Below are 12328 nucleotides of genomic sequence, written 5' to 3' on the forward strand. Positions count from 1 at the left end.
TAAATATATATCTCGGAGCATCTCCACCATATATTATCATAACTCTTTTTCACAATCTGTACAAACCTTTACAACTTTTTTCTCAATCTCAATCATATTATTCAATAACCTTTTGTTTCTAAAAAGCATGTACAAATTTTCATGTAATTGTTAATGTTTTTTTTCAAAAAATTATTCTCTTTTATGTGTTGTTTGATGATGAAATTTATCATACCTTAAATGTTTTATTATTTTATGTTTGTTAAAAAATAAGAATCTGAAAATCGATAACAACGACAAGTTTCTTAGTCGAAATCTGTAGTCTCACGGGTTATTAAACTAAATAATTTTAACATTTACATTCACTTAATACATATAATTAAACTATTTCGTTTAAACAATCCCTTACTTCCACGGGTCATTTCATAGTTGATAATATAATACTTAAAAATTTGTTTTTAAGCTGAGACTTTAACACTTAAGAGGGAGATTTTCGGAAGCACAAAATCGTTAAAAAAAAAAAAAAAAAAAAAAACGGAAATTATTAATTTATTATACTACTTGGCCATTTTGGTTCATTATTTCGAAATTGTGTACTTCTGCTACTCCTATCAACACATTAAAACCCTAATTTTGAACACGATTTACTGAAACTCCGAGTGTGGTTGATGATTAGGAAAATGAATCAAGTCTTGCAGCTCGTGCGAAAAAGACAGATGCGCGCGAAATCGAAAGCTACTACAAACAATATTATGAGAAATATGTTATGGCACTTGATCAAGGCGAGGATAGGTAAATTTCATTAAACACTTGAGGAATTTTAAATTTGATCATAACAGAAAGAAGATTGATTCGTAACTTTTATATATCAATATTAAATTAATGTTGATTGATGTCGTTTTGATTTTCAGAGCTCAATTGGGGAAAGCGTACCAGGTGGCCGGAGTGTTGTTTAAAGTTTTGTGCTCAGTTAACAAGTCTGAAAAGGCTGAAGAAGTTCCTGCTGATGTTAGTTGTGCTTTCGGTTATACACTGAACGAGTTAGTTTGTGATTCGTAATGAAATTAATATAACATTTGTGATAGTTTTTGTTTATAGATCATTGAATCAGCCAAAGATATTGAGGCAAAACAGGTTATATACGCGCCTTACAACATTTTGCCACTTGATTCTGCTGGAGAGTCACAGTGTATTATGCAGTTTGATGAGGTAGTAGGTCTCACACATTTTGTTCCTTTGAATTTTTCTGAAATATGATGGTTTTAGTTTACTTAAGTTACTTTTATTTCTGAATTATTATGTAGATTAAGGCAGCGGTGTCTGCACTTCGGAACACAGAGGGTTTGAATTGGCCTACTTCAGTTGATCCACAACAGCAGAGATCTGGACAGTTGGATCTTCTTGATTGGCTAAATGGAACGTTTGGGTTTCAGGCATGTTGCTTTTGCAGGTTAATTCTATTTTTAAATGGCACTGTCTATTTGGATGTTATCGTTTTAACATACTTTTAAATATGTTTCTAGAAAGATAATGTTAGAAACCAGAGGGAGCATTTGATATTGCAACTCGCTCATCCTCAAGCAAGGCTTATGCCTAAGCCCGACCCCGCTGACAAGGCATGTGCTCCTTATAAAGCTTAGGTCCCATTTTTTTTTTTTTTTTTTTAATCAATTCCCATTTTTCTCAAGAAGACGTATCATATCTGAATACTCAACTTCTCAAACGACTATAATGTAGCTTGATGATCGAGCTGTCGATGGAGTTATGACAAAGCTTTTCAAAAATTACAAAACTTGGTGCAAGTACTTGGGGAAGAAACACAGAATGATGTGAGTAGTACTCAACTAACTATGTTTCTTTTTAAGTGATTTCCATGGTTGATGATAGCTGCAATTTATTAATAATTAGTTATTCGTGTTAACGCTATGCAGACTTCCTAAAGACAAACAAGATATTCAACAGAGAAAGCTGCTTTACATGGGCCTATATCTTCTTATATGGGGCGAAGCGGCCAACGTACGCTTTATGCCAGAATGCCTATGCTACATCTTTCACAATGTAACTATTGTTTATCCCAATTTTTCATTAACATAAGCTAGGTAATATTAATTAATATTAATATATACATTATGAAGAAAATTCAATATCCTTCGCCTACCTATGTTGTGTCAAAAAAAAAACGTGTATATATGGCAGGGAGCCTACCTATGTTCTGCTATCCATTCAGATGGCATATGAACTTCATGGACTGTTAACCGGAAATGTTAGTGTCGTGACTGGAGAAAACATCAAGCCTTCTTATGGTGGGGAAGAAGAGACATTCCTCCGCAAAGTTATAACCCCAATTTACCAAGTTATAGATCAGGTAACACATGTTTTATACTCATTAGCTTTATATAATTAGACTTCATCATAAATGTTATTATTATTTTTAACTGTCTGTCTTGGTGCTCTTCGATATGCTATAGGAAACAAAGAGGAGCAGAAACGGAAAGGCACCTTACTCTGACTGGTGCAATTATGATGATCTTAATGAATATTTTTGGTGAGATTTGTGATATCTTTCGCCGTCTAAAGTGCTGAATCATCGCCTAAGTAAATCTATCTTTTGTTATAGGTCACCGGATTGTTTTTCTTTGGGTTGGCCAATGCGTAATGATGGTGAATTTTTTAAATCCATGCGTAACACAGCAAAGGTTCACTTCTATCTATGTACCTATCTAGATGCTGGTAATTTGAAATGATTAAATGATTCCCTTTCAGATCCATTTGTATGTTTGATGCCAGGGTAAGGTACCATCTCGTCAACAGACTGCGAGCATGCGAAAGTCGTATTTTGTTGAGACACGCTCATTTTGGCATAACTTTCGAAGTTTTGATCGCCTATGGACATTTCTTATACTGGTTCTGCAAGTAAGCAATAGATAACACTGGAAAACAACTTTCTGCTGTAAATATCCTTGCGTTAATTATTAGTTTAAAGTGCAGGTTTTGGTTATTATTGCATGGAATGATACTTCAGTATTAGAGATCTTTGACAAACATGTCTTATATAAGATATCCAGTATATTCATTACAGCAGCCATCCTCCGTTTCTTTCAAAGTATAATGCCCTTTTTTGTGTTCTAATTACTTATTCTTACGCTGGTCCTTGTATATCTTTCATCTTGTCCACTAAAGTGGTTTGGAATGTCTAATTGTTGATTAATAACTTTGTCAAAAGCTAATTAATATTGATATATTGATCAATCCTAAACACCCGTATAAAGATTCTATATAATAATGAAACAGAAACAGACATTCAGTTATTATATTGCTTAAATGTGTGCTGTGATTTGGTGTAGGTATCTTGGACATTGTACTAAACCCGCCCGGCTTTCGACGTTTGAGGATCACTGATATTTTAAGGCTTTTTCTGAAGATTATTGGTAGCCTCGGATGGTGTATTGTTCTTCCACTATTTTACGCTCAACAAGCTGACCCTGATGCATTACTCTTTGGGCAACTCAAAAACTATATTTCATTTCTTGATAATTTAAAAGGCATTCCTCCTCTATATCTTATGGCTGTGGGTTTATATTTGCTTCCAAATTTACTTGCGGCAACTTTGTTCGTATTCCCTATGGTTCGACGTTGGATTGAGAACTCTGATTGGCTTATTGTTAGATTTTTTCTGTGGTGGTCACACGTATAACACTTTGCTATTATTATTCTTGTTGTCTTTCCAGTTTTACCCTTCATTCATAAAATCTGATGTATTTGTCCTTTCTGGTTTATTCCACAGCCTAGGATCTATGTGGGGAGGGGAATGCATGAAAGTCAATTTGCCCTTATAAAGTATGTATATAGTTTTTTACTGCTTACTATTTCTTAGATAGTTATCTGAAGTTTATTAATATATCGAGGCTGTAACAGGTATACTCTCTTCTGGGTGCTTCTTTTATGTTCGAAATTTGCTTTTAGCTTTTTTATTCAGGTATCTGCACTATCTTTAAATTTTGTACATCTTTTGATAATATCATTGCTGGAGTAATATTAATCTTTCCATTTATATATAGATAAAACCACTAGTTAAGCCAACCAAAGATATTATGCAAATCAGGAACGTTCAATATGGTTGGCATGAGTTCTTTCCTCAAGGTATGTTATGAACTTTATATTTCACTTCCTTTTTCTTTTACATCCTTCTGCAATTCAAAATTTATTATGTGTCCCCAGCTAAAAACAATATTGGAGCTGTTGTTTCACTCTGGACGCCTGTTATATTGGTTAGTTAATTTTCGTTTTGATTTTATTCATATTATTCCAAAATAGTTGTTATTGTTCTCCTGTTCTGTCACTAACTTCATTTTGATTGTCCATTTCTATGTACCCAGGTTTATTTTATGGACACTCAAATATGGTATGCCATATATTCAACGTTGTGTGGTGGAGTCATTGGAGCCTTTGATCGTTTGGGAGAGGTACTGCATTTACTCTTTCTTCTTATGTTCCTATTGCCACTGTTGTAGAAGTTGGTCGAGTCGGCTGACACGTCGGTTTGGGGACTAGCCCGTCCCGAGTCGCCCAATATTGCCTTAAAAGCCAGTCAACGCTAAAAGGTCGGGTCAAAGTAGGTCAAAGTCGGGCCGAGTCAAGTCGAGTCGGGTTGCCCTTTCAGTCGGTCAAAGTCTGAGTTAGGTCAAAAATTTTATATCTTTTAAAATTAGATTTGCAATATTTATGTTTGATATATTTATGTGTAATAGGGGCAGGATCAATGGCGAAGTAACCAATCGGGGGGAAGCGGGGGGAAGCAAAATTTTTTTTTTTTCCGGCATCAAGATCACACGAAAATATGAACATTTAGAAGAGACACCTCGTGATGAATGTTATTATTTAGGCGGGAAAACGATCGACAAAAATAACATTCAAGATAATATTGTTCGTGATGAATATGAACGTTTTTTTTTCATGTTTTGTGAAGTAAAATTTAGCCCGATTTAGGGTTTAGGGTTTGGTGTTTGGTGTTTTGGGTTTATTCCATAAACCCAAAACACCAAACCCTAAACTCTAAACCGTTCGTGTTAAAAACTCAATCTAAATCCTAAATCTAAACCCTAAATCTAAACCCTAAACCCTAAATTTCTAAACCCTAATATCTAAACCCTATAAACCCTAATATCTAAACCCTAATATCTAAACCCCAATAGCTAAAACCTCAAAATACGCTCGAAAAACACGATAATTGTTATATATTACTTCTTCGAGCGTTTTCCCGCCAAAATAAAAACATTTATCAAAAAGTGTCTCTACTAAATGTTCATATTTTCATCTCATCTATAATGTTCGTGAACAAAGTTTTTTCAAAAAACGAAAAAAAAAAAAAAAATTTTGCTTCCCCCCGCTTCCCCCCGAATGGTTACTTCCCTCTTGATCCTACCACATGTGTAATATATATATGTTTAATTTAATTATTACTAAAAGTCAACGTTAGTCAACGCCCGACTCGTCCTCGACTTGACTGACTCGTCTCTCCAAGGTCCGGAACGACTCCTCCCCGACTCATGACTTTTACAACCTTGCCTATTGTTATGATATGGAATCATCTTATGCAGTCTGTTGTATGACATGATGTTTGAGTATCTCATTGTAAACTTCCGTTTTTTTTCACAGATACGAACTTTGGTCATGCTAAGGTCCCGTTTCCATTCAATACCCGGTGCATTTAATGCCAATTTGGTGCCTACTGATAGAATTAAGAAGAAGGGATTTTCGTTTTCTAAGCATTTTGTTGAGGTACTCCTATTTTTGTATCTTATTATGTTCAAAGATTCTGTCCAATAAAAGAGAGAAAAATGATATTCTTATTCTCCACACAAATAGGTTAAACCTAATAATCGGACAGAGGCTGCAAAATTTTCTCAGTTGTGGAATGAAGTTATATGTAGTTTCCGTGAAGAAGATCTCATTAGTGACAGGAAAGGCTATTTTAGTAACTTATTGATTATTAATTACTTTTCTTACACTATGCAGCTTTAATCAAATGAGAATCCAAACTTAAATGTGCAGTTTGGTATTACAGGGAGCTGGACCTGATACTAGTTCCATATTCTTCAGATCCTAGCCTTAGAGTAGTTCAGTGGCCCCCATTTTTGCTTGCTAGCAAGGTTAGTTTAGTAATTTCAATTTTCAGTCACCATCAATCTGTCTGCTTAATGCATCCTTTGGCTGATTTCCTCTGCTGTTTTAAGATCCCGGTGGCACTTGACATGGTAGCTCAATTCCAATACAAGGATACTGATCTCTGGAAACGTATATGTGCCGATGAATATATGAAGTGTGCTGTTATCGAATGCTATGAAACCTTCAAACGCGTCCTCAATACTGTTGTTGTTGGCCAAACTGAACAAAGGTTTTCTAAATATTCCAAGTTATATGCATTTAAACTTTTATTTTGTGACTGCTGCAATTATTTTTCTATGTTGACAGGATTATTGGCATTATAATCAAAGAAGTTGAAAGTAAGATATCAAAGAGCACCTTTGTTGCTAACTTCAGAATGAGCTCTTTACCTACTCTATGCAACAAGTTTGTGAAGTTGGTTGAAATGTTGGTGAGTACTTAATATAAAAGGTGATTAATTCGGGCTAGCTGTTAACTTAGTCAACATAGTTAACATGGAAAACATTTAATGTTGCAGAAAAACGTTGATGAATCTAAGCACAACACTGTAGTTTTGCTACTTCAGGACATGTTAGAAGTAGTTACCCGCGATATGATGGTCAATGAAATTCGGTTAGTGGTCTTTTGTGTTTTTTTTAGATCAACAATACATTTTATATAATAAAATAATGATTAACACTTGTTTTACTTCAGTGAATTGGCAGAACTTGGACATGATTCTGGAAGACAGCTATTTGAAAAAACTGACGATTCAAAACCTAGTATTGCCTATCCCCCTCCAGTTACATCTCAGTGGGAAGAACAGGTAATGCTTGTATCCTTTGAATTAAGGCATTATGTACAAAAGTGAACGATCATAATTTACAATTGCAAGTTATCACCATTTTTTGATATCATTACGCAGATAAAACGTCTTCATCTCCTTCTCACAGTAAAGGAATCTGCCATGGATGTGCCTAGAAACCTCGAAGCACGAAGAAGAATCATGTTCTTTACAAACTCATTGTTCATGGAGATGCCACGTGCACCTCGAGTGCGTAAAATGCTATCATTTAGGTGACATAAATAAAAGATTCCGTGTAGTTGAATATGTATACATGATAATAGTTTTGAAATATGTTTAACTTTTCAAGTGCTACAATTTTGAATTTCAGTGTGATGACCCCTTATTATAGTGAAGAGACGGTCTATTCAAAGGGTGACCTTGATATGGAGAATGAAGATGGTATATCAATCAAATATTACCTTCGAAAGATCTTTCCAGGTTCTTATAATCTATAAGCTTTATTCATTTCGTATTTACTATAGTACATTTTGTGTAAATGGTTTAATATTTTTTTTCATTTTACCTTGTTCAGATGAATGGGAGAATTTCATGGAGCGAATTAACTGTAAAGACGACTCTGAAATATTAAATAATGATGAAAACATCTTACAGCTACGTCACTGGGTCTCCTTAAGAGGACAGACGCTTTGCAGAACAAGTACGTGTGAATTATTATTTTATTTCTGAAATAACTTTCAGTCATTTTTATTTTATTGCTAAAAACATGTTTGCTTTCTAGTTAGAGGGATGATGTACTACAGAAGGGCATTAAAGCTTCAGGCTTTCCTTGACCTGGCTGACGAAAAGCGTAAGAACAAATATTTTTGCTTTACGTGTATGCATCTTTTTCTCTTTTTGACATCTACTTGGATATATTATGACCCTCACTCTATATACGAACCGATCAGAAATGCTAGAAGGTTACAAAGCTATTAATATCTCGTCAACGGAGGAAAAGAAAAGTCAGAAATCGTTATATGCTCAATTGGAGGCTATTGCTGACATGAAATTCACTTATGTAGCCACATGTCAAAACTATGGTAACCAGAAACGCACTGGAGATCGTCGTGCGACAGATATTTTGAATTTGATGGTTAAGTAAGTTTCTAATCAACAAGAACATTGATTTTCTAAATTCTATAGCTGATTAATTAAACCGATATATTTCGGATTCTCGTTTTACAGCAATCCATCTCTTCGTGTAGCATATATCGATGAAGTTGAAGAAAGAATAGGAGAAAAATCACAGAAAGTCTATTCTGTGCTTATTAAAGCTGTTGACAATCTTGATCAGGTGATTGATTCTATAGATAGTTCTCACTCATCATTTTTTGTTGTTAGGTTTTTTTAGTGCTGACTGCGTATTTTATGCCACTGTTGAAGGAAATATATAGGATAAGATTACCTGGTAATGCAAAAATAGGAGAAGGGAAGCCTGAGAATCAGAACCATGCAACAATTTTTACAAGAGGCGAAGCTCTTCAGACTATTGATATGAATCAGGACAACTATTTGGAAGAGGCTTTCAAAATGAGGAACCTTCTAGAAGAGTTTAATGAGGATCATGGAGTGAGACCCCCAACGATCTTGGGTGTACGTGAGCATATCTTTACAGGAAGGTCCGATAAAGATTTATTTTCATATCTGGCTTTAAATCCATCGACTCATATTTGATACGTTACATTGTATTCTTGCTACAGTGTTTCCTCATTGGCTTGGTTTATGTCTAATCAAGAAACGAGCTTTGTCACCATCGGCCAACGAGTTCTTGCAAGACCTTTGAAGTATGTTCTTATTATTATTAACATAGTAACATATTACTTAAGTATATCTCAAAATGATGATATATGTGAATTCATTTTTTTTATTAGGGTTCGGTTCCACTATGGGCATCCAGATGTGTTTGATAGAATTTTCCACATCACGCGAGGTGGCATCAGCAAAGCTTCAAAAGGAATCAATCTAAGTGAAGACATCTTTGCTGGTAAATTTTGTGTTGCATTTATGAACAGTAGTTGGTTTTAATTAATGACAACTTATGGAGACACGTTGACATTTAGGGTTCAACTCGACACTCAGACGTGGTAATATAACACACCACGAATATATACAAGTTGGCAAAGGAAGAGACGTCGGCCTTAACGAAATCTCACTTTTTGAAGCAAAAGTTGCATGTGGTAATGGCGAACAAACCTTGAGTCGGGATATTTACCGACTAGGTCACCGTTTCGATTTTTTCCGCATGCTTTCTTGTTTCTATACCACAACAGGCTTCTATGTCAGCTCTATGGTAAATAAATTTCTTCGTATATAAGCATGTCATATTCTACTTTAACATACCTTTTATTCTTTTAACAGTTATGGTAAATACAAATAATTTCAGATGGTAGCCCTTACGGTGTACGCTTTCTTGTACGGAAGACTATATCTTGCCTTGAGCGGTTTAGAAAAAGCAATAATGAAATCAGCAAAGTTAAAAGGAGATAAGGCTCTGAAAGCTGCCATGGCTTCTCAATCTGTAGTTCAACTCGGCCTTTTAATGGCGTTGCCCATGATTATGGAAATCGGTTTAGAACGAGGATTCCGAACAGCATTTGGTGACTTAATAATCATGAACCTCCAACTATCAGCCGTCTTTTTCACTTTTTCTCTCGGGACAAAACTACATTATTTCGGTCGAACAATTTTACATGGTGGGGCCAGGTACCGAGCCACAGGGCGCGGTTTCGTGGTTAGACACGAGAAGTTTGCCGAAAACTACAGAATGTACTCGCGAAGCCATTTTATCAAAGGGATGGAGTTGATGATGTTGCTCATTACGTATCACGCGTACGGTTCAGCGTTTTCAGATGATCGTGTGTACTTGTTTTTAACCATGTCGATGTGGTTTCTAGTTGCTTCGTGGTTGTTTGCTCCGTTCCTTTTCAACCCGTCCGGATTCGAGTGGCAGAAAATAGTTGAGGATTGGGATGATTGGTCGAGATGGATTAGTAATCGTGGCGGTATCGGTGTGCCAGCTGTCAAGAGCTGGGAATCGTGGTGGGATGAGGAACAGGAACATCTTAAATCGACTGGTTTTTTTGGACGTTTAATTGAAGTAGTTCTAGCTCTTAGATTCTTTATTTATCAATACGGAATTGTTTATCATCTTAAAGTGGTACAAAACGATAAAAGCATATTGGTAAGCACGATCAAAACAGTTAAACTTTTTTCTATTGATAATATTTTCTTTAGAAACTTCCAATAATGACTTGTTTTCTTGCAGGTGTATATTCTATCTTGGCTGGTAATTGTTGTAGTTATAGCCATCTTGAAGGTCAGTCAGTGTTAAAACATGGTCAAACTAGCATTTCTGTTTTTTAGTTAGTTATTAGAAATTGATGTAATGGAATAATTTACTTTTGCAGATTGTATCGATGGGTAGAAAGAAATTCATTGCAGATTTCCAGTTGATGTTTCGACTTCTTAAACTGTTTATGTTTGTTGGATTTGTTATCGCACTTGTGGTGATGTTTCAGTTCTTTGGTCTTACGATCAGTGACTGTTTTGCAAGCTTGCTAGCTTTCTTTCCAACCGGCTGGGCAATCTTGCAGGTATTGTTTCAAATACTTTTCTCTGTTATTTGTCTTCCATATCCCTTTAACGTCCTTTAACAGTGTTGTAAAACTCCCCGATTAATGGCGATTACATATGAGTTTACAAATCCGAGTAATTAATTGGTCAACATAGATAAAAGGATCAAAATCGAATTTAGCTGGTCAAAGTCGGATTTAGTCAATCGAAATCGGCTAGAGTCAATATTGGTCAACATTTTAACATGAGTTTTTGAACAAATGAAGATTATGCTTATGTTTCTAGATAATTATATTAGCATTTATGTTTATGTTTATGAATTTCTTGTATATTTACACGTATAATTTTGAAATTTATTACTTAAATGTATAAATAGCCCAATCTGATTACTCCCTGAGTTGCCGATTACTTCTCAAAAGTCCCAACCGAGTACTTCCGAGTAGCGATCTTTGCAACCTTGTCCTTGATTCATGCTAAATTTATATATTATGCAGATAGCACAAGCTTGCAGGCCGGCAGTGAAGGCATTAGGCATGTGGGGATCGGTGAAAGCACTAGGCAGAGGATACGAGTATTTAATGGGCATTGTGATATTCACCCCTGTCGCTATTCTTGCATGGTTCCCAATGGTGTATGACTTTCAAACTAGGTTGCTTTTCAACCAGGCTTTCAGCAGAGGTCTGCAGATTCAACATATTTTAGCTGGTGGCAGTAAAAACAAGTAATCGTTATTGTTACACATGGAAGATCAAACCTCAAAGTTGAAGACACTGATGATGTTCAATTAATTGATATTAGCCGTGTGCATATTAAGATGATGAGCAATAACACATGGAGGATCAAAATTTAATGCTCAAGAATTGATAAACGGAAGAAGGTAGTGGTGTTTCGATTCAATAGACCAGATTCAGATCACCCATTGTTTAAAAGCGGTATTGTGTGGTGTATACATCATGAATTTTGCCATGTACTGTTAACAGTGTAACTGCTGCAAAATGGATCAATGAAGTTTTGCTCTTTAATCAGAGTCCTTTTTTTTAATCTAAGGGTGCATTTGATAAAAATGAATGATTTAGTGTTGAATGGTTCATAATCTGAATGATTCAAAAGTTCTAAATGAAGTTGTTTCTGAATGAAAATAACTTGTTTGATAATCATTTTGAACGGATAATGTGAATGATGTAAAATTACATTATTAACCTTTGACTTTAATAAAAAGTACAATATAGTTGTTAATAAGTGTTATTGATATAAATTAAAGAGCATATCAAAAAAATTTAGGTGCTTAATGGTTAAGATAGTTTCAAAATGGTTCAGCTGAAGGACAGAAACAAATACGTTAAATGTTAATTGATTCAATACCAGTTGTTATTAGGACAGAAACAAATGCGTTGAATGTTGATTGATTCAAGCCATTCAGACCAGTTGTATCGGTTGGAAGTGACCCCGTCACTTCCGACGTGGAGGAGAAGAGTCTCCGGTCGATGGTGGTATCGGCCGGCACTTGGTTGGCGTTTCTACAGCGTTGGTCGAAAAGAAACAGGGCAAGAGACGGCATCACTTGAGACGTGGCATGTGAAGACCCGTCCTAATCCATCCGGACGAAGTCCATATCGATTATAAATAATTCATAACAGTTGATTACATCGCGAGGTACTTGACCTCTATATGATACATTTTACAAACATTGCATTCGTTTTTGAAAAGACAATCTTTCATTACATCGAAAGTTGACAGGTATGCATACCATTTCATAATAGATCCAACTATAATTGACTTGATAAT

At 35.3% G+C, this 12328-nt stretch overlaps 1 protein-coding gene across 3 annotated transcripts; it reads left to right on the forward strand.

Annotated features, from left to right (window-relative positions):
• The first annotated feature begins 730 nt into the window (after positions 1-730).
• Positions 731-11664, forward strand: LOC139861542 (callose synthase 5-like). 3 transcript variants are annotated; one of them, XM_071849975.1, is made up of 39 exons: positions 731-771; positions 891-987; positions 1078-1188; positions 1284-1412; positions 1503-1595; positions 1717-1808; positions 1911-2037; positions 2207-2344; positions 2448-2524; positions 2597-2675; positions 2767-2892; positions 2968-3082; positions 3324-3667; positions 3764-3816; positions 3895-3955; positions 4038-4119; positions 4198-4247; positions 4356-4442; positions 5635-5757; positions 5845-5935; positions 6040-6128; positions 6213-6373; positions 6451-6574; positions 6662-6756; positions 6838-6949; positions 7049-7200; positions 7299-7408; positions 7503-7628; positions 7710-7778; positions 7879-8068; positions 8156-8264; positions 8354-8589; positions 8671-8754; positions 8842-8954; positions 9031-9260; positions 9354-10151; positions 10236-10286; positions 10378-10563; positions 11038-11664. In XM_071849975.1, exons 1-39 carry the CDS (start codon positions 746-748, stop codon positions 11266-11268), a joined length of 5367 nt encoding a protein of 1788 aa, XP_071706076.1. In that variant the 5' UTR covers positions 731-745; the 3' UTR covers positions 11269-11664. The 3 variants fall into 3 exon arrangements, with proteins under 3 accessions (XP_071706076.1, XP_071706075.1, XP_071706074.1); XM_071849974.1 differs by lacking the exons at positions 731-771; positions 891-987; positions 1078-1188; positions 1284-1412 and having other exon boundaries at positions 1507-1595; positions 9354-10127; XM_071849973.1 differs by lacking the exons at positions 731-771; positions 891-987; positions 1078-1188; positions 1284-1412 and having other exon boundaries at positions 1507-1595; positions 8842-8936.
• Positions 11665-12328: the final 664 nt, after the last annotated feature.

This window comes from Rutidosis leptorrhynchoides, chromosome 8, assembly GCF_046630445.1.
Source record: "Rutidosis leptorrhynchoides isolate AG116_Rl617_1_P2 chromosome 8, CSIRO_AGI_Rlap_v1, whole genome shotgun sequence".
In the NCBI taxonomy this organism is placed as follows: domain Eukaryota; kingdom Viridiplantae; phylum Streptophyta; class Magnoliopsida; order Asterales; family Asteraceae; genus Rutidosis; species Rutidosis leptorrhynchoides.

Bases quoted from the DNA above. Each gene is read 5' to 3' on its own strand.
- LOC139861542 (XM_071849975.1), top strand. From the start codon at position 746: ATGGCACTTGATCAAGGCGAGGATAG. The intron at 2,525-2,596 runs GTGAGATTTGTG...CTTTTGTTATAG, and splicing joins GATCTTAATGAATATTTTTG to GTCACCGGATTGTTTTTCTT. The intron at 8,265-8,353 runs GTGATTGATTCT...CCACTGTTGAAG, and splicing joins CTGTTGACAATCTTGATCAG to GAAATATATAGGATAAGATT.